Genomic DNA, 21448 nt, shown 5'->3' with positions numbered 1-21448 from the left:
ATCCAGCTTCTCTCAAATCCTTTGTTAGGAAGAGGACACTGTACTTCTCAGGGAGGCTCCATGCTTTTGCAGCATCATTCTCATCCCACTGCATCTTGGCCCCGCCCCCTCTATTTAGGCACACCCATTTTGGACCAGAAGGCGTGGCCTCCCAAGTCAGGAGATATATAAAGAGCTGGCTCAGAGCCTTTGGGGTTTAATCTGTGATCCCTTAAGGAGAAAGAGATGAGGCTGGGTACCTGTTGATGCAAAATCCCTCTTGGAAGGAAAGAAAGATGCCTTCAGATTTCCTAAGTCCTTTCTTGGAGTTGGATGATGCCCTTTGCAAGGTAAGTGGCCACTTGCATCTCTTTGCTAAATGCCTTCCACTTTGGCTTCCCCAAAGGACCTTGCATTATGTTTTATTCTCTTCTGGAATGCTCCTTCTTCCTCCTTTCCCTCCTTGGCTTGCATTTTTTAATTCTCAGCTGAGGGGGTTTAAATTATTCCCCAATTCCTTCTGTTTCTAGCAAAGTTGCTTTTGGACCAAGAAGGCAAAACCTTAATCCATCAATCAGGAAAATGGCTGCAATGTGGGAGATCACCTTTAAAAGGTCTTAAGATGTGTCTTGGAGGGATTTTCAGGTCACCAATCCAGCCCATCTGACACTCCAAAAAAGCAGAAACTGTATATATTACATATATATATATATATATATATATATATACTACACACATGGACACAGGATCTTTAAATTGGCTTTTAAAGAGGGAGGATCCATGCCAAGCCAGCCCTTTCCAACATTAATCAACTTTTACAACTTACTCTCTCCTTTTCCAACGTGGAAGAAAACCTGGTGTAACTATTTTATTTTTGTCTTCTCCACTTTCTGTGCAAGCTTTTGGGGACATCATCGCAGAGCTCTGGAGCTGCCTTACTATCATATAGTAGTCTTTGGACCCTTGGGTGTTTGTAGGATAGGCATCCTTACAATCATGTGAAATGGGTTTTATGTGTGCGTCTAAGGACCCAATAAATGGCCTGGCTGGGTTTACTACTCTGTACTAGAATTAATGCCAAGCACGTGCTGCTACAAAGAGACATCTCTTTGGAAGATGGCAATGTCCATCACTGGCTTTCTTTTGGAAAGAATAATACAGCAATTTTAATTCATTTGCATTGGCCTCTTGATCCACCTGTTGGGCTTCCATTCTTGACCCAATATCTATTTCCCATCCAATTTTCTCAAACCTATAAGCAGGCTTACTGTTAGCCTGCTCTGGTTGGGATTCCTGTTTAGTTTCATAGTGTTTACTTGCACTTAAATGTGTATCAGATTGTGGCTCAAAGACTGGGCCAAGACCCTCAAAGTTGCCTGTTTGTATTTTACTCATACTGTGGGTTTGCTAGGTAGAGTTGCTTATTGCACTCAGCCTTACTTGTGACCGCTTGCAATGCACTGGTCTACCTTTCAGGGGTAATGTAAAATGAGAAGGAAATGTGATGATGCAATTGGAGCATTTCAAAAGTGGGGATTGTGCATATCGGGGGTGATATGGATGGTATCGGTTTAATAGTAGTCCTACTAAGAGGAAATCCCATTGCGATCAGTAGGACTCAAGTTGGCTGTGATGAGCAAGTAACCTTCATTTCGCTGGTTCTACTCTAAGCAGGAGTAAGTTGGGAGAACAGCCAGGCACACAATCCTACACACCTGGTTGGGAGATAGAAGTAAGCAGCATTAGTGTTGTTGCTTTAATTTTGTCCTTTTTATGTGTATGGTGTGAATTAATATATAACTGAGAATTGTTTTTCATTATTAATCTCCCTTTAATGCTGAAATCAGCCCCAGTGTGATAAAACTCCTATGTGTTGTTGCTCTTGTTGTCTGCCTTCAAGTCAATTCCAAATTATGGTGACCCTGTAACAGGGTTTTCTTGGCAATCTTACTCAGAGGTTTTGCCATTGCTGTCCGTTGAGGCTGTGACTTGCCCAAGATCACTCAGTGGCTTTCTATGGCCAAGCAGGGATTCCAACCCTGGTCTCCAGAGTCATAATCCAATGCTCAAACCACTATGCCATGCTGGCTCTCAAATGTGCTGGATCTTGCTAATTATTCTGTGGGATGTGTGCGCATGTTTTTAGTGGTCTGTATTTTAGCTGGTCTTAGTTTTTTTTTAGTCTTCAGTTCATAACTTTAATATTTTCCAAACTTTAAACGACGTGTTTCTTAGCCTGAAATGCTGCTTTGAGTCCCAAACCAGGAAAAAGCCAGGATGTATAGTACACTCTATTTATTTAGAGTTGGGCATATTTATTTACTTAGATTTGGGCAGAGTTTTGGAGGAAAACATCCTCCTTTTTCTCTTTTTTTCTGCACTGCAATTCTCAGAAAGAGCATGGGAAGACTCTGGAAGTTGTAAACCCCTCTCCTCTCCCCAAAATGGACTCTTGCAAAGCTCTGGGCCATTCCTTGGCTTTGTTGCCAGAGCTAGAAGACAGAGTCCAAAACAAAAGTAGTGGGGGAAAGCCACAACTGGATGGTTTATTTTTCTTCAGACTTATCTTGCAACTCAATCGGGTGCATCACATACAGGAAGCCTTATCTACATGGGAAGGAAGTTGTACTGTGTTGCATTTGGGGTGGGAGCTGGAGGGTTTTTCTCTTTCTGTGTGTGTTGGTATTTGGGCCCCAAGGGTGGAAATTTCCATCCCAATTGGTGATGTTGTGGAGGGTGATGGGTGAGCAGCCTTTGGAGGGTAAGAGGCGACTCCATCCTGCCTCCTTTTGTCCCTCCTGTCTGTTTCCCTGGCAACAGGACCACTAGCCTGTGGCATATGGTCCTCTGTGGGGCGATAAAGCCATTGGGGTCATGCCATTTTTGCATCACGGTTTTATCTGGGAAAGGATGCACTTCTTTTTAAAGCCAGCTCAGTAGGGGAAACCTAAGCTGCATCCCAGGCGAGTGCATTTCCTGAACAGTTGCATGCCCTGCAACGTCATGCATGCCCTACAGTTGCATGTCCTACAATTTTTAGGGGTGAAAACTGGGACCCATGCGGCCATGTAGCATCAGAGCATGGTCAAGCTAGCAAAATTTATTAATAAGGAAGAACTAGCAAGCTAGAAGTGGCTGCAGCAGTTTGCTTTTGCCCGAGCCGACTGGGAAGAACAAGATTTAGTCCATCCTCTCCTCTCTTTCCTCTGAGTTAGTGGAATGCAAACAATATTTGCACTTTGAATTCAGTTTTGCAGCAATTGATGTCCGCTGAGGACCAAGGGGGAATTGGGAGGAGGAAAGAGAAGCCAGGACATATTAATAGTTGCCAAGCAAGTGGGACGGCAGAGGATCCCTGCAAATGGGGACATTGGAGGGTGTGCAATCATATTCTTTCACCAGCCACATATATGCCAGATCCTGTGCAATTCATAGTGGTGTGTGTCCATGTGGAAGGATTGGAATGCCACAGCACATTACTACTTTTCAAGGCCAGGGCTTGGCAATGTGACTCTTTTGGACTACATTGTCCAGACTTCCCACATGCTACCTTCTTTCAAGGATCACCGGACCCTCAATTTGTCCAAACTGCCACTACTTAAGCCTCCACGACGAACCTGGAAAAACACCCAGTTGCCAGCCAGAAGTGAAACAGGAAATGTGTCTAAGCTCCTTTTAAAGCCACCCAAGTCGGCAGTCTTCATCACATCGCTTTTATCTATTTGTTGCCTTCCTCCACAACTCTAGGACCCCAGGCAGCTTACAAAACTTAAAACCAATACTAATAAAAGCACATAAAAGATACATCATTCATTAAACTATCACATACCAGTGAGTTCCATTGTTTACCTATGTGCTGCAAGAAGGAAAACCAAGTTGTCCTTTAAAAGATATTGATGAATTTGTTGTTCATCTTTGCATAATAGACAAAATGGTTCAAGCAATTCCAGTTTGCCTTCTATCCCCTGGTTAAGAATCCCCATGTTCACACATTCCTCCCTTATCTTTTCCTCGTAGACTTTCCTGAGTCTGAACGTGGACGAAGACCTTCGAGCCGAAGCCAGGACACCACCAGGGTTCCAGCGCACTTTCTCAGCTTGCCCTGTGACCCTCTCAGCTTCTAGCCAGAGTGCCTCTGACTGCTTGGATGGCACCATTGCCCTGCATGCCGTCTCTGACCAGGGTGATCCTGTGTGGCCCCTCCAAGGGTCCTGGGACCGGGACTCAGAGCTGCCCCGCACAAGCTTGCAAGACATCCCTTTCCGAGCAGATCGCTCCGTGAGCCTGATCGAGGGCTGCCGTGGCGAAGCCAAAGGGGTCTCCTCTCGCTACAAGACGGAGCTGTGCCGCACCTTTGAGGAGAGCGGATCCTGCAAGTACGGCACCAAGTGCCAGTTTGCCCATGGGGCTGGTGAGCTCAGGGGGCTCAGCCGCCACCCCAAGTACAAGACGGAACCCTGCCGTACTTTCCACACTTCTGGGATTTGCCCATATGGTGCCCGTTGCCACTTCATCCACAATGCGGAGGAGCGGCGTGCACCGTCCCAGAGCCACCAGGTCCGACCCAGGAGTGCCCAGCTCCTGTGCCACAGGATTAGCTCTGGAGGGTACTCCATGGAGACCCTGCCATCACCCTCTCCACCAGCTCCTCCGAGCCTCCACCTTTCTAAATCCTTCTTTCCTTGCAATGCTATCACTCAGCCGCCTGCAGCCTGTTCGCTCTGCACCGGAGAGACCGCCCTGGTGACGTCCGTCCCGTTCGCCTTTCCAAACCTCTTGGTGCTTCAGAAGAGTCTTTCAGCAGATTCCCTCTCGGACCAGGAAGATTCGGGGAGCTCTGGAGGTAGCAGCGGCTCTGAATCTCCGGGTCTGGGGCCTCTGGGGCGCCGACTCCCCATCTTCAGCCAGCTGTCTGTCTCCAATGACTGAAGAGACGGAAAGGTGGAGAGGAGAAAAGGACGAGTGCTCCTGGTAAAGGAGTGTCATGCCTCCTCCTGAAGGAACTGAAGGAAGGAGTTCAGAGAGAAACAGCTGCTCTTGGTTTGAACAGTCACCCCAAATTTTTTGGTTAAGTTGGTTTCTTTGCAAGTGGTGGGGAGAAGTTGCAGGCCTCTCTAGCTAGTGAAGCACCCATGAGTCTGCATACATGTTATCCTACCTTGTGAAAGCAAAAATTGACTGGGGGATGATGGGATTTGCAGTCCAGTGCACCTCTATCAGGCTGTTCTCTTTCATTTATAGGATTCCCAGGGACTAGATTTTGGAACAAAGCACTGACTTTTCTCTGGCAAGGAAAGCAGAGGGCCAGCCTCTAGACCCATTTCTGTTGGGGGACAATGGGATTTGCAATCCAGGGCACCTGGGAAGAAAAAACATACCAAAAGAGAAATAGGGTTGGGTTTGTTGGTTTTTTCTTTTCAGTTTTGAAATAGTGAACTGACAAAGTATTGCTTTTTTGAGGCAATTTTGAAGAATGTGTATATTCTGTGGATGGTGTATAAGTTTTCGAATGTCTGAGTCCTTTTGGAAAGGACCCAGGAAGGACAAGAGCAGTTGTACAAACTGGGGGTGCATCTGCACTGTAGAAATAATCTAGTTTTACACCATTTTTAAGTGCTGTTGTGCCATCCTCTGGAAACCTGGGATTGGCAGTTGTATCTGGTTTTTAGCCTTCTCAGCCAAAGAGTGCTGGTGTCTTGCCAAACTACAAATCCCAGGATGCTGTAGAATGGAGCCATGGCAATTAAAGTGGTGCCAAACTGCATTATTTCTACAATGTTGATGCATCCTGGGTGAAATGTTTTCTCAGGCCAAACACCCAAGTGTGACTTAATTTTGAGGGTAAGAGGAAGTGGGGGGAGTTCCTACGTTTTGATTGCAGTGCCCAGAATCCTCCAGCCATCACTGGCTGGAAAATATTGGGCACTGTAGTCCAAAGTTAGCAATGTCTCTCAGCTTTCCAAGAGACTCGAAGGTGTTTTGATCGTGGAAAAAACAACATGGCAGCTGTTACGTGATGTGACTTGTTTGGATATTGCATCATTTATAACACCTTTGCACTGTGCAAGATGGTGAAACGCAGCTGCTTTGACTTGCTCCCATCTTCCTGAATATGGATTAGCAAACAGAAGCCGAAAAGGATGTCCTAATGGATTGGCAATAATCTTAAGAGAGTCAGCATAGGGCTTAGTGGAAGGGGATTCACTTCTGGTGATGTTTACATCCCCCCGCATTTCTCATCCTTCCCTTTTTATCTCTGGTTGAACGGAAAAAGCTTGGAGTTTTGTTGCAGGACCGGAAGGTCTCCAAAACGCCTTCATCCGTGGAACGACGGGAGCATGTGTCGTCCCCCCAACTTTCAAGCCCCCCTTCCAGCTCTTTTAATTTTTAAAACATCTTGTCTGTCTCTAGCATTAGTCCGTCTCATCCCCTTATTTCCCAGGCTTATTTCCCCAGCCAGACCACCTGTGCCCTCGAATCACCTCGATTAACAGATAACACTTTCTGTCCGGACAAGGTAATCCACCCATTGTCTTTGCATGTCTGCATGCGCCTGGGCGCGGGAGTTTTCTCAATTGAAACCAGGGTGGTTTTCAGAGGCTTCCTCCTTTTTCCTCTTTTTGGAAAGGATGAAACGGCACCGATTTTACCCGTTGTGAAGATAAGTGAAGCAAGAGTGTGTTTCTGCCTCCGCATCTGTTTTCAAGTGCTGCCCAAGTGAGGTTGCGAGACTGAAAACTGGAGAGGGCTCCTGCACCTTTAATGGTTGTGTAGAAAACAAAATTTCGATGGTATTCATTGTGACCTGGTTTCATGACAAGCGACACCAGCCACAACTCCCTTTTCCTACACAACCATTCAAGGTAGAGAAGCTCGGTCTGGTTTTCACTCCACAAACCCTAAGAGTGCAAGGATTTGGGGGAAGCAGAGTTTCATGTATCCTCTAGCTTGGACAATGTTGTATTGCGTGAGCAATACAAAGTGTCCAAAACTCTCTAGAGGACATGGGTAGCATTCTTGCCATCTTTAGGACCACCTTTAGCCACTTTTGACCCAATAGATGCCTTTGCCTGAAACAGGGTGAGACTTCCCATTATTCCCTCTTGCTTGAAAAAAGGCCTTTCCTAGGCATAAAATAGCAAAGAGGGGCACCTAAAACAGGGCGAAAATACCCCCTGGACTATAGTGGGCATTGGGGGGGGGGGTAAAACATTCGATGGGTTGTTTATGGGGATGACTCTCCAAAGTCTCCCATGTGCCCCCAATTTCCAACATTGGCCATCCTGGTGTATCTGTCCTTCATCCGGAGCCATAAGTGTCAATTTCTGCAGTTCGGATCCTTCGAGGTTTCCACGAAATGAGAGTTAGATGCTTTGGGACTACAACTCCCATTGGCCATAGCCAACGATGAGGACTGCTGGGAGGTGCAGTCCAGTGACACCTTGAGGAATGCTTAGGGCAGAATCCTTTGGAGCGTTACACCAGCGTAACTGTGAGTTATGCCAGCGGTTGTACTTTTCCTACACACTTGCTCCTGCACCCCTTTACACAAGAATTTCCCCATTCATTAATAGTGCGTCCGATGTTCAGGCGCAGCTCCATCTCCCGCACAACCTGGAACAGTTTCTAGAATGTTTTGGAAGAATCCAGACTATTCTGGAACGGTCCAAGATATTAAGTGGAATTTATGCAGAAATTTCGCCTTAGATATACATTTCTTTGCACTCTCAACAGAGGAGATGTATGTATGTATGTATGTCCTAAAGACCTAAAAATGTTGTATTCAGGAACTAGAAGTCCGGGGAAATAAGAAGTAAGCTCAGAATTGATTTTATGTGGCATAACTTATAATACTGATTGTTTGAACGCTCCTTTGTAAAATACCTAACACGGGATAGTAAGTGCTCTCTAGTATGCTGAAACTTGGAAATTTGGTGTGAAATGGTATATGAAGGTAGTATGATTTTGTTTCCAAGCTATCTCTGCAAAATTTCTGCCTGAATTCTTAATATATTGTAAGGTATTTATTGTGACTTTTTTTAAAAATGAAAAACGTCAAACTATTTCTGATACTTGGAACCAAATAATGTTTTTTTTTCCTCCTTTTAATAGAAGTATATAAACTGTTCTTAGTTTATTAGCTGACTCTAAAATGAAACCAGCGTCTGCCTTAAATTTTCTCGGGGAAGGGTGAGAGAGATACTGTATTAACTTATTTTGTCTTTATTTAGAGAGATCTGTCTTTGGTTATTAATAAGTATGAACTTTTAAAAAGGAGTTGTCTGTATTATTACTTTGACTGTAATAAAATATGAATAAATCACAGAATTGATTATGGATGGGATACCTTTTTTTAAACACTGCATCACTCTTGATATCCAGGGCTTTTTCTATGCACCAAGCATTGCAGAACAGAGCTTTAAACCCATTTTACAGATTTGCATTTGAAGCTGGGGTAAATAATTTTACAAATATGTGTACAGTATTTGAAAGAGGGGCAAGTGTAAATGAATATCCATGGAGCATGCAACCCAGTGCCAACTGTTTCTTTAAATGCTCCTGTACATTTTACAGAACTCATAGAGAAATCAGAGTATCCATGGAGCATGCAACCCATTGCCAACTGTTTCTTCTCTGAATGCTCCTGCGCATTTTAAGGAGCTCATAGAGAGAAATCTAAGTCTCTGCAGCATCTTGGGGGGTTAAAAGAGGCAGTAAAGGCTGGGATTTTTCAATCCAGCCTTGAGGTTTAGGTCCCATTCACACTGAAACCGGGTTATTTCTGCAATGTTCAGACTGGCCCCAAATGCACCTGGTGCCATTTGCAGGGAGGCTGTGGGAAAACCCAGAGCATTTGACACCGGGCCCCTTACCGTGTCTTTTTCAAAGTACTGGAGCGATCTGGATCTTTGGCAGTGTGGATATTCTACCAAATTGATCCAGGTCACACGGCAGTGGTACCGGAAATGGCGCCAGTGCCGCCATTTTCTCTCTAGTGGGTGTTAAGTGTGAACGGACACATGGTTTAAATTGCCTTGGAGAGATTCAGGGACTTGAAACGTAGTGCAAACATCGCTCTGGGATTGCATCTCCGCAGAGATCCGGATCTCAGTGGGACAAAAATGTAAATGTGAATAACGCCTAAGCATGCTTAATTTCTGAACTTTCTTTGAAAGTCTTTAAACAAAAGATGTCAGGCATGCATTAGTTGGGCTAGATCTCCCTTGCAGCCCATTCCAGCTCTATATTTTGTAAAGGAGGCTCTGGAACTTAAAACATATGCTTGGGACACGTAGGCTAAGCTTCAAACGCAACACAATTTGGGGTCAGACTGGATGACCTTACCCTCTTAGTACCTCTGCCTTTTCTCACATGGGAACCTTTGGTGCATAGGTGTTTCTTTATCCTTCCAAATCTCTGTTTGTTCTTAGAAAGCTCAGAGGATTCAGGCCTGCGTTAAAAAATGGTCTGCATATGTGGGTTATTTAACGTTTTCTCTTCCAACTTGCCTGCAGAGGTTTGTGATTTGGGAACTTTCCCCATAAAACTATGGGTAAAGTAGAAAGCAGGCAATGGGGGGAGGGTTTGAGGCTTTGAGCAACCTTACAAAACATCATGGGGGTCTGGCCCCCCGCCTTCTCCTCCTCTTTCTTTTCTCCTAAAGAATCCCCTTTTGTTGCAAAAAAGAAGGAAGAACCGCTCTTAAAAGATGGATGGGAAGGCAACTGCATTCTCTGAGCATCTGCTCCGGGAATGAAAAGGATCAGCGGGACAAAATGTACAGTGTGTTTTGGGGCCCAGGGAGGCAAGGATTCGCACGTGGGTTCATATATTTACAGAGGCGGCGGAGGGAAAAACCATCTGGGATCTGGAGAAAGTACAATGCTTGGGAAAGTTCCCTTTTAAAATAAAAAATAAGGGCCATTGGTCATGCACTTTGGGGGATTGTGGGAGCTGTAGTCCAAACAAGGGAACTTTTTTCTCCCCAAGATCTAAAAGAGAATGTTTGCCAAGGATGGAACAGAAAGGAATGGCAAAATGTGGGCATTGCCCTCACGTGGGAAGTTTTTGTGAGACAGCGTGGCATAGCGGTTTGAGCGTCAGACTAGGACTCTGGAGACCAGGGTTTGATTCCCAGCTTGACCATGGAAACCCACTGGGTGACTATAGGAAAGTCATACTCTCTCAGCCTCAGAGGATGGCAATGGCAACCCCCCTCTGAAGAAACTTGCCAAGAAAACCCCTGGATAGGTTCGCCTTAAGTCAGAAATGACTTGGAGACATGCAACAAATTGAAATGTTCATTAATAAATGAAATGAAACTGGAGAGGGCTTGAAGGTTCATTCTAGTTTTGAAAAAGAGATACTTCCTGATATTGAATAGTGGCAGGCGTTCCCTACAAGCTATTGAAAAGGTGCATTTCTACACCAGGTGATTTCCAAGAAAGGTCATTCATGCCTTCTTCTTGCCCTCCCCCCCCCCAAAAAAAAGCCAGGGGATGTATCCCCTTTTTGGCCAGAAAAATGAGCACTCAGGGAACCTGGATAGCATACCCTCCAAATGCCTCATGGCAGGGTCAGTCTCCATTAATCCTCTGCCATCCCACTTTTAAAAAGTGTCCCAGTTTTCTCTTCCTTTTCCCTCTTTGTCCTCATTTTACCCCAATTCTTGCAAACTTGAGTTCAAAATGCAAAGGTAGCTTGCACCCAATGAACTCGGCAAGGGAGTGGTGAATCCTTCCCTTCCCAGGAGACTCAGGCAAAAGCAAACTGCTATAACCTCTCCTAGTTTATATGTTATTTCTCTCCTATCTTATGTGTTATTCCTTAACTCCTCCCCTTTCCAGGAGACTCAGGCAAAAGCAAATTGCTACAGACTGTCCTAACTTATGTGTTATCCCGTATTACAGGGGGTCCTTGGTATCTTCTGGGGTTTGATTCCAGGATCCCCCGTGGATACCAAAATCTGTAGATGCTCAAGTCCCCTTAAGTATAAAGGCATAGTAAATGGTGTCCCTTATGTAAAACAGCAACATCAATTTTTCGTTTTTTGGAATGTATGAGTAATTTAAATATTTTCAAACCATGGGTGCTTAAATCAGTAGATACTGAAGATTGGCTGTGACGCCTTTTGCCATCTTAACTATACTGACGTTGCCTGGCCACGTGTGTCCCAGTTTTCATCGGTGACATCTTGGAGGGTACATAGCCAACTCCCTTTTTGCACCAGGTCTGTTGCAACAGTGCATCCTCCATACCACCCACCTGTGTCTTTGGCAGATGTTGTTGTTCCTGTTTGCCAACTCCAGCGTCCACACCTATTGACTACCTCCGGCCCACTCTGCCCTCCCACCTGGAGGATTGCAAGCCACATTGATGCTTCCATTGGGTCACCTGAACATGGCTGGAGCCCTGACTCAGGAAACAATACCTGAGTCAACCTACACATGTGAAACGGAGGGGAGGTTGCCAGAGGTGTAGCTATGAGGCAGGTGGCAAAATGAGGGCATCCCTCCTCTATGACTTTTTGGAGAGCCAGCATGGTGCAGTGGGTTGAGTATTGGACTAGGACTCTGGAGACCGTAGTTCAAATCCTTTATTCACATTGCAAAAATAATCCAGGATGAATCCGAATCGAATCTTCATTGTTCACACGCATTCCAAATACACCCGATTAAAGTTTTTTGGGGGGCTGCGAAAACTGCCCACTTAATCTGGGATAATCAGATCAAGTTTTCCCCCAAAGTTTTTAAAAAAGATCCGCATTGTGAATAACCGATGCGAATAGACCCGGGATAAAATGCTGCATGCCTTGAACATGTTCCAAATCATTTTGCATCATTGACTCCATCTTTATTCAAATGCTTGAATGTGTGAACAACTGAACCCGCAGAGATGCGCAGAGATGCGCACTGATGCGGTTCCGTAATGTGAATAACAAACCCGGAATGCATGGATGAGATGATTCGCATCATTGCATTAAAAAACCCAACCATCTGAATGACCACCTATTCAGCTATAGACGCCCACTGGGTGACCTTAGGCAAGCCACACACTCTCAGCCTCAGAAGGAGAGAAGGGCAAAGCCTCTCTGAACAAAATCTTGCTAAGAAAGCCCTGTGATAGGTTTGTGTTAGGATCACCATAAGTGAGAAATGTCATGAAGGCACACAGCAACAGCAATTGCAAGATGACAATTTCCTTCAGTCCCCAGATTTCTAGCGTTCCAGTAAATGCAAAAAGATTTTTTTCCAGACGTGTCCCAGCTATCATTCTCTCTCTTTCCCCAAACCAGGATGCGAAGATCAGTCATCTTTGAGTTCAAATTTGGGCATGGAACGCTCCTTGGCTTTCCAGGGCTCCTCCAACCGGAGACGGAGGGTGTTCCGGATCACCAGCCGCTCCAGCAAGAGAGAGCTCACGAACCAGATCAAGGTGTGTTCGAGAGCGATAAGGCCCTTGTAGCTGTAGCGGAACTGGCCATAGTCCCAGGGGCAAGCGTTGAAGATTTGGAGGACGTAACCGGTGGAGAACTGCCAGAGGAAGATGCAGAGGGTATAAAGGGTGCAACGGGTGAGCAAGCAACAGTCCCCTCTCAGGACGAGATGGATTTGCTCAATGGCCAAGCTGCAGGTCCCATAGATGAAGAGGGAACCCAGACTGGTCAGCCCATGAAACGTCCAGTCCTGGTCCAGGATGATGACCGTGAAGAGTATCTCCAAGAAGTAACAGTGGATGGCATAGATATATGCCCGGCACAAAGTGTTCAGCGGATGCAAGGTCTTCTCCATGCCTTGTGACCTGCAAGAGACAAGAGGATCAGCCGTTGGAAAGGTTACTCTTCCTTTTTATTTTATTTTCTTTTGGACAGCAACTGCCAGAATCCCCCAGCCAGCCCTGCTAACTGGGGGATTCTGGATGTTACAGTCCAGAAACGTTATTAATAACAGCTGGAATAGTCTATCATGGTATGTATTACATAACTTTACATATACTTTATTTCATGTCTTTATTTTGCATGCTGCTTTTCTTCCAGAATGGGACCCTTGTTGGGGGATTCTGGAAGCTGCAGTCCAAAAAATGAAACAGTCAGAATTGTTGGTCATAGTATACATTACATAACTTTGCCTTCAAGTTGTTTCAAACGTCCAAAGGTGACTTTATCATGGGGTTTTCTTGGCAAGTTTCTTCAGAGAGGGTTTGCCATTGCCATCCTCTGAGGCTGAGAACATGGGACCAGCCACCCAGAGGGTTTCACAGCCAAGCCAGGATTCGAACCCTGGTCTCCAGAGTCATAGTCCAGCTCTCAAATTGCTGTGTGAAGATGTAAGTCCCAAACAGGATTCTCCCAAACATGCACAACTTTCTCTAATGGCTGTCCTCCAGATATGTCCGACTCCCACACCCATAATCCTAAACTGGAAGACTGATTAAACTAGGAATTAATCTTGGTTAAACCAGTTTAGGGTTGCCTTGTGCTTAAACAGGATGCTCTGCATTTTTCCATCACATCTTTCTTTTGTAAGATGGCAAGAAGACACTTGCTGTTTTAACTGCTATGGCTCAATGCTAGAGTTCTGGTGCCACAACAGAATTCTGTAGCATTGAGCCATGGCAGATAAAGCACTGTCAAACTGGATTATTTCTGCAGTGCGGATGCAGCCTATGATAATTGTTTCAAGAAGTATTTCCCAAATTCTGAATAGGGCCTTGGAGAAAGCCTTTGAGCAGCCAAAGTAATGTCTGCTGCTTCTTTGCTGCTGTTCCTCCCTATTAAACGGTATTGAGAGATAGACTGCCTGAACATGGAGGCTCCATTTAGCCGTCACAATTAATATCTGCTGGTAAAAATCTCCAAATATAATTATAATAATAAAAAAAATCCCAACCTCTTTAAGAAGCACTCAAGACAGAGAGGGAAAGTGGTGACCGCAAAATCCACTTGGTTAAGGCGAAATTTGCATTCGTGTCCAGAAGGAACTGCCTAAAATTTGGACTTCAGTTTGCAGGATTCCCATGTCGATCCAACCGAACCACATTTCAGGTCCATCCTGATGCGGTCATTTGATGTTGACTCTGGGGACCAGGGTTCAAATCCCCGCTCAAGGATAAAAACCCACTGGGAGACTTTGGGCACGTCACACTCTCTCAGCCTCAGAAGAGGGCAATGGCAAAAAAAAAAAAAAACCTCTGAAGAAACTTGCCAAGAAAACCCCATGATAGGTTCGCCTTGGGGTCACCATAAGTCAAAAATGACTTGGGTTGGATTGCAACTCCCATGATCCCCAGCTGCTTTTTAAAAGCAGCAACCTGACTTCATACACACGGAATGGACTAAAACAGCCTTCCCTAACCAGCATGAATTGGACTGCAACTCCTATGATCCCCTAGCCAGGTGGTTGGGGATCATGGGAGCTGCAGTCCAACCCATCCAGAGGGCGGTGTGGTTAGGGGAGGCTGTTTTAGACCATCCATCTTGCGTGAAGTCAGTTTGCTTCTTTTAAAAAGCCATTCCAATCTGTTATGAACCCTGATGCTCTACTTCCCGTCCGCACTGTATAAATCCAAAGCTACTTACTCCATAAATACTCCTCCGGTCTTCCTCTAATCTCTTTTTGGGTTACATAGAAAAGTTCTTGGTTGCCTCCTTGGAGGGATGAGTTGATGGCTCCAAGTAGAAGAACTGGGAAGCAGGGAATGGTTGAGGTGTCCTCCTTCTCCTTGCAGGTCTGGAAGGGAATGGTACCTAGTGGTTGGAGCAGCGAGAAAGGGAATGCTGGCCGCCACTCCCTCTATTTTGGGCGAGTCACTTCCTCTTTCCTTGGTTTCCCCGTCTTCCAAATCCACAGTGTTAATTAGGGAATGTTGGAGGCCCAGGTTAATGAGATGGTGTTGCAAGGGAAACTATGTGCGCACGACTCCATTGGTGTCAAGTGCGTCTTTTTGTAAGCAATGTGGGCTCTGGGCACAGAACACACACACACACACACACACACACACTCTTTATTCAGTTGGTCCTCCAGTGCAACTCAGAGGCTGACCATAGAGTTTTGCTGGAGAACCTAGAAGTTCCTAGAGAAAACACTTCTCTAGGCATTTGTGGGAACTTCCAACATGATTCTATCTATGGTCAATTTCTGGCACATGTTGCTCACCGAGTTGCACTGGAGATTCCTAAAGTTTAAGGTAAAGGTAGTCCCTTGACATGACTGTCTGGTCGTAACCGACTGTAGGAGGTGAAAAGAATCGTGCTTTTCTTGTTTGCAGTTTTTCCACATTTACGGAGACGCTTCAACGCTAACCCCAGCGAATGTGGAGGGACCACTGTATGCTCATGTATAAATCTAGGGATTTTAGTGAATTAAATTGACCCAAAAAACCTGAGTTGACTTATTCATGAGTCAATGTACTTTAATTCTTATTTTAAACAGGAAGCATCCCCTTTTGAAAGGGAAGAGTGTAATCTGTCCTGAAAGCACTGGCCCTACTCTATCCTCCATCCATCCTTTAACTGGACAGATTTCCAAACTTTGGTCCTCCAGGTATTTTGGACTTCAACTCCCAGAAGCCTCAGCCAGCTTGGTCAATACTCTGGCATTCTGGGAGCTGAAGTCCAAAACGTCTGGAGGACCAAAGTCTGGGAACCATTCATCTGTATCCACCCACCCATCCATTTATCCATCAATCCATCCATTGCACAAACATTTCTGCCTGCAGGGATTTTGCAAATGATTGGCACTGTTTTCCTTTGTTCCATCTTTAAGATCCTTTACTACATGGCCCTAAGTTTTACCCTTGACTTATCCATGGTTCATATCAGAATCCATAATTTTGGCATGAAAACCTGCTTTCAACTTAGACATGAGGTTGACTTACAGTTGAGTACTGTATGTATGGCAAATCCACTGCTTGGTAACTAGGCAGGACTGATAAGAAATTCAGTATCTCAGGGTTTGTCTGCAGGTGCAGACAAGGTACAACTAGAGCGCCCTCTGGTGGGCGCTGAATGAAATGTAGGATGTGTTGGTGGTGGAGGCAATGGTTGTTGTTGTTGTTGCTGCTGTTGTGTACCTTCAAGTCATTTCTGACTAATGTCTATCCTAAGGCGGCCCTATCATGGGGCTTTTTTTTGTAGATTCCTTTGGAGGAGGTTTGCCATTGCCTTCCTCTGAAGCTGAGAGAATGTGACTTGCCCAAGCTCACCTAGTGGGGTTCTGTGGCTTACCCAGAATTTGAACCCAGCTCCCCAGGGTCTCTCCCATGTATTGGTTACAGACTTTTTTATGTCTGTTTTTGACTTATGGCAACTCTATCAAGGGGTTTTCTTTTAGGGCAAGATTTGTTTTGTCAGCTTTGCCATCATTTGTTTTTTGTGGGTTTTTTAGGCTATGTGGCCAAGTTCTAGAAGAGTTTATTCCTGACGTTTCGCCAGCATCTGTGGCTGGCATCTTCAGAGATTGCTGGCATGGAAGGGAGTGGGTGCCAGCCACAGATGCTGCTGGTGAAACGTCAGGAATAAACTCTTGTAGAGCTTGGCCACACAGCCCTCAAAACCCACAAAACACTATGGATGCCTGCCGTGAAAGCCTTTGACTTCACATTTGCCGTCATTGTCTTCTGCCAAGGCTGAGAGAGTGTGACTAGCCTGAGCAAGGATTGGAACCCTGGTCTCTCTGAATCCTGACCCAAGGCTCAAACCACTGCACCTTACTGTCTCTCACACTGGTTACAGTTAAAGGTGGAAGAAACCTGCCAATTTTGTTCTTGCTCCATTTTTCAGTTTTAAATTTGGGTTATCACTCCCTTGATTTTTTTTTCTTCCACATTCAGATGTTGCTTTGCTCCATCTGTCTCAGATTTCAGCCCATGGGGCATGGCTAAAGTGGCCTGTTATGGCCACTATCTTGTCCCACAAAAGCAGAAACCTCTGAGCCCATTTGGGGATTCACTGCTGCAGAGCTGACTCTGGGCAAGTGGCATCTGGTGACAAACCAATTCTCCAGCAAGCGATAAACTGAACCAACCAGTTGGAGCAGGCATTTAATCTCCCTCTGTGTATCCTGGCTGCTTATTATGCTGCTGCCTGGCTGGACTGGGTGCATCAGAAGCACACCAGTGACATTTCCTTGTCTTCTTTCCCAACATATGTGACAGATCAGGGTCAATGCAGAGGCACAGAGCCTCCCCAAACACTGGAAAGGTGACCTTTTGGAGCTACAGCTCCCATTATCCGCCAGGTAGTGATGGTAGATTCTGGAAACCTATGAAAGGGAATCCAAGGGGTCATCCTGTCCAATCCCTTGCAGATGTAGGAAATCTACAGCTATGGCATCCTTGACAGGTGGCCATTCAAAATCTTTTTCAGTGCCACTTCAGCAAGGGAAACTGCAGCAAGGCAGGGGTAGCTGTGTTGGCCATTTAGCAAATTGGTGGGGTTTGGTTTGCAGTGTTTTGAAGTCATCTGCTCTTACTGTCGGGAAGTCCTTCCTAATGGTTCTACTTTCTTGTCACGCAAATCCATTTGCTTCTTTGAAGACATAAGCTAGGAGAAGCTGCAGCAGTTTGCTTTTGCCTGAGTCTCCTGGGAAGGGCAGGACTCTGACTCCTCTATTCTTCCCCACAAAAATTCCCTTTGCACTTTCTTTTGTTTAAAATCCTTTTCATTAACTTTAAAAATAATTTGACACATGTTCCACATTCATACTTGTACAAAACATAAAAGCATAAATTACTAACATTGACTAAAACCACAAAGCAACCCATTCACTACTTCCTCAAGACTCCTTTACACGAGAAACGACTTGAAGGCCCACAGCAACAACCAAGTGTCCAGATCAAGGGAAGTGGCTGTTCCTATCGAATCTGTTTTGGTCACACTGGAATCCTATGTCCAGCTCTGGACACTACAGTTCAAGAAAGGTATAGACAAGCTGGAACAGGTCCAGAGGAGGGTGACAAGGGTGATGAAACCTCTGGAAACAGCTTACGGAGCTGAGCGTGTTTATCTTGGAGAAGAGAAGCTTGAGATGATAAGATAGCGATCTTTAATGTCAGAAGGCGGAGCGAGCGTGTTCTCTGCAGCGCCAGAGACTAGAACACAAACCAAGGCAAGAGATCCCACCTAAATATTGGGGGAAATGTCTTTATTGTTCAGAACTGTCTGAGAGTGAAATAGACTGCCTCCGGTAGTAGTGGGTTCGCCTTCTTTGGAGATCTTTGAACAGAGGTGGGATGTGTTTCACTTGTGCAATCCTGGCACCTTCCAACTCTGTGATTCCATGATCAACACAGTTTTCTTCACTACTAGGAGCAAGCCTTTTGTAAAGGCAATGGCTCTCAATTGACTAGGCAAACCCAATTCAAAATACCTTGCTTTAGACAGCCAGAAGTGATGCCAGTCTGTTGTTTAAGGTGGAGTCCATCACCACTTGACCCAACCTGGCATTGGGATAGCGGCTAAGCTCATTGGTAGCCTGGGATGGAGGAAGGTAGGATGGTGGATACATCCCTGTTGCTCAGCTCAAAAAGTCCTTTAGCATCAACTCTGGATCTAGTCCAGAACTGGTAAGGTTCACATCTATAGGACAGGTCCAAGAGAAGGAGGCAGATGGAGCTACTTCCTTGCATCTGTTGTCTCTTCCCTAAACCCATGTGAGATCAGTCATCTTTAAGCTCAAATCTGGAGATGGTCTGTCCTTTGGATTTGGGAGGTTCATTCAACCGGAGCCTGAGAGTGTTGCAGATTATTATTTTTTCTAGTAAGAGGCACCCAAGGAACCAGAAGGGGCAATACTCAAAGGTGATGAGTCCCATGAAGTTGTAGCGGAACCCACTGTAGTCCCAGGGACAGGCGTTGAAGAGGCGGAGAACATAACCGGTGGAGAATTCCCAGAGGTAGACGCAGAGGGTGTAGAGGGTGCAACGGATGAGCAAACCGCAACGGTCCCTCAGGAGGAGGTAGAGACGCTCCAAGGCAAAGCTACAGGTCCCATAGATGAAGAAGGCCCAGATGCTGGTGACTCCTTGGAACTTCCAGTCCCGGTCCACAACAAAGTCCCATATGGCTGTGAACATCACCTCTGAGAAGTAACCATGGATGGCGTAGATGTACCACCGATAGAGGGGACTCAGGGGCCGACCCATGCTCCCTGTGCCACTTGCCCTGGAAGTGGAAAGAGAGACCATAGTGTTCGTGAGAGGTACATCCAGCCTGGCCAATAGTCAGGGATTCTGGGAATTAAAAGTCCAAAGCATCTGGAGGTTCGGAGTTTAAAAACCATTGGAATAGAGCAAACCAAAGGCCCGCCTATGGCCTTTGTGCCTGGGCATCCAGTGGCCAAATAGGAGCTTCTTGGAAGTCAACAGAAGCAGGGATGTAGCTAGGATTTTAGGAAGGGGGGGGTCCAGACTGCCACCATTATAATGGGGCTTGGGTGTGGCGGTGCAGCAGCACACACCATTCATTTTTTTAATGGAAGGGAGGGTCCAGACCCCAAGAACCCCCCCCCCCCCTGGCCACCTCCCCGACAAAAGCAAGGTAGGGGGGCGGGAAGTCTTTACTACTACAATGCGCCCTTTCCTTACATGGGGGATCCGTTCCAGACCCCCTACCCAGCATAAGGCAAATACTGTGTCTGCTCGTGCCCCATTGAAAACAATGGGGCTTGTGCAGGCGGTTCACTATATTCCTCTCCAGACCCTGGAATTCATTGTTGGACTTTATCTGACTCTGGAGGTTCCTCACTCATAGCTACTTGGAATAACAACCATGGATAAGCCATGAACTGCACCATAAAGCCCTCCAAGACATGTTCTTTTATGGCCATATCCTGTGGCAGAGAGTTCCATGGTTTAATGAGACACAACATGCATTTAGGGCAGGTAAAACCTCCTTCTCCCATGCAAGCAGTACAATAGTAAAGTACTCACCCTGTATTTGACAGTTCAGTTTTCTTCTTCTTCTGTGTACCCTTTGCCCTCCAACCAAGAACACCAGAGAAGCACCAGAAGGTGGCAGAGGAGGAGAACTACTACAGAGGCTTTTCCCCAGGTCTGAAGGAGAAGGTTGCCTAGTGGTTGGAGCAGCCTGCAACAAATAGGTCTGTTTGCAATCCTGGGGGAGACACGGTCTTTAGTAGGCACTACTGGTTGTCATAAAAGAGAGGGAGGCAGAGCTTACTCCCGGTTTTGTGGGTGAGTCACTTCCTTTTGTCCTGGACCCGATTTCTCCATCCTTCTTCAGGTATGCTGATGACCGTGTCTAGCCTCAGCCTACCTTTGGGGGGTAATTACAATGGAGTTGCAAGAGGAACCGTTTCCGTCCCGTGACCCTTCATTACGGCCTCATATTTACAGTCTGCCCTCCCTCTCCGCGGATTCTGCATCCACCAATTTAACCATCCACAGCTTGAAAATATATACACAGTCAGCCCTCCATATCCACGGATTTTTTTATTCAAGCACCCACAGTTTGAAAATAATTTTAAAATAGATACATTCCGACCAGCAAAACCTGAATTTTACCATTTTATATCAGGGCCATATCTTACTATGTCATTGTATTTAATGGGACTTGAGCATCCACAGATTTTGGTATCCACGGGGGATCCTGGAACAAATCCTAGCAGACATCAAGGGCCCGCTATATATATATTTAAATCTAAGAAGCAAACTTTGATTTGCAATTTTGTACAAGGGACACCATCTTACTAGGCCACTGTATTTAATGGGACTTGAGCATCCACAGATTTTGGTACCCACAGAGGGTCCTGGAACCAAACCCCAGCGGATACCAACTGACGATCGTAATGCAGAATTTCAGCTATTGAGATGATGATACGACTTTTTTATTTGCCTTTGTTAATGCTGTCCACCTAAATCGGACATAACAAAGGACTTCCTCACATCTTAATCCAACCTGGTTTATTTTTTGGGTGGAGGAATCAAACACAGGTGAATCAACCCTCAAAAATATGTTGATAAACTCTCTGTTATTTTAGGTTTTCAAGGGCGGGTGGAGTCACTGTGTCAGACTGTCACCACAAAACAACAGAGAGGCCTGAGGACTCTTAAAATAGGAGTAGGGAAACTTCAGCGCATGGGTCCACCTTGAGTGTGCCCCATAGCATCCCCTGGACCTTTGGACGGCTTGGAGGAATCCAGCATGGACCTTTGTCTTAAGAGACATAGGGCGCATCTACTACATCAGTGGTTCCTAACTTTGGTCCTCCAGATGTTTTGGACTTCAGCCCCCATAATCGCTGACTGATGCCTAAGATGGCTGAGGCTTTTGGGAGTTGACGTCCAAAACATGTGGAGGACCAAAGTCTGGAAACCACTGATCTACATGGTTAATAAAAAGCAGCTCGTCACCACTTTAACTGCCATGGCTCCATCATTTAGAACCCTGGGATTTGTAGTTTGGGGAGGCATCAGCCCTCTTTGGCAGAGGAGGCTAAAGACCCTGTAA

At 45.7% G+C, this 21448-nt stretch overlaps 4 protein-coding genes across 4 annotated transcripts in view; 2 read left to right on the top strand and 2 right to left on the bottom strand.

Annotated features, from left to right (window-relative positions):
* The first annotated feature begins 203 nt into the window (after positions 1-203).
* On the top strand, positions 204-8297 carry LOC121915045 (mRNA decay activator protein ZFP36L2-like). Its single transcript, XM_042438874.1, has 2 exons — positions 204-329; positions 3997-8297. Exons 1-2 carry the CDS (start codon positions 246-248, stop codon positions 4906-4908), a joined length of 996 nt encoding a protein of 331 aa, XP_042294808.1. The 5' UTR covers positions 204-245; the 3' UTR covers positions 4909-8297.
* A 3987-nt stretch (positions 8298-12284) lies between these two features.
* LOC121915560 (transmembrane protein 229B-like) lies at positions 12285-12770 on the bottom strand. Its single transcript, XM_042439886.1, has one exon. The coding sequence runs from the start codon at positions 12768-12770 to the stop codon at positions 12285-12287; it is 486 nt and encodes a 161-aa protein (XP_042295820.1).
* Positions 12655-21448, top strand: part of PLEKHG2 (pleckstrin homology and RhoGEF domain containing G2) — a 65383-nt gene continuing 56589 nt past the window's right edge. The window contains exon 1 of the mRNA XM_042438869.1: positions 12655-12813. The gene's annotated coding sequence lies outside the window, so the exon portion shown is untranslated. The remainder of the gene's footprint in view (positions 12814-21448) is intronic.
* Positions 18637-20446, bottom strand: LOC121915047 (transmembrane protein 229b-like). The gene is made up of 2 exons (XM_042438877.1): positions 19909-20446; positions 18637-19141 (listed from the first exon to the last, which is right to left on the bottom strand). Exon 2 carries the CDS (start codon positions 19120-19122, stop codon positions 18637-18639), a length of 486 nt encoding a protein of 161 aa, XP_042294811.1. The 5' UTR covers positions 19123-19141; positions 19909-20446.

Source organism: Sceloporus undulatus, chromosome 9 (genome assembly GCF_019175285.1).
Source record: "Sceloporus undulatus isolate JIND9_A2432 ecotype Alabama chromosome 9, SceUnd_v1.1, whole genome shotgun sequence".
In the NCBI taxonomy this organism is placed as follows: Eukaryota; Metazoa; Chordata; class Lepidosauria; order Squamata; family Phrynosomatidae; genus Sceloporus; species Sceloporus undulatus.
This window is presented reverse-complemented; position numbering and strand designations above follow the sequence as displayed.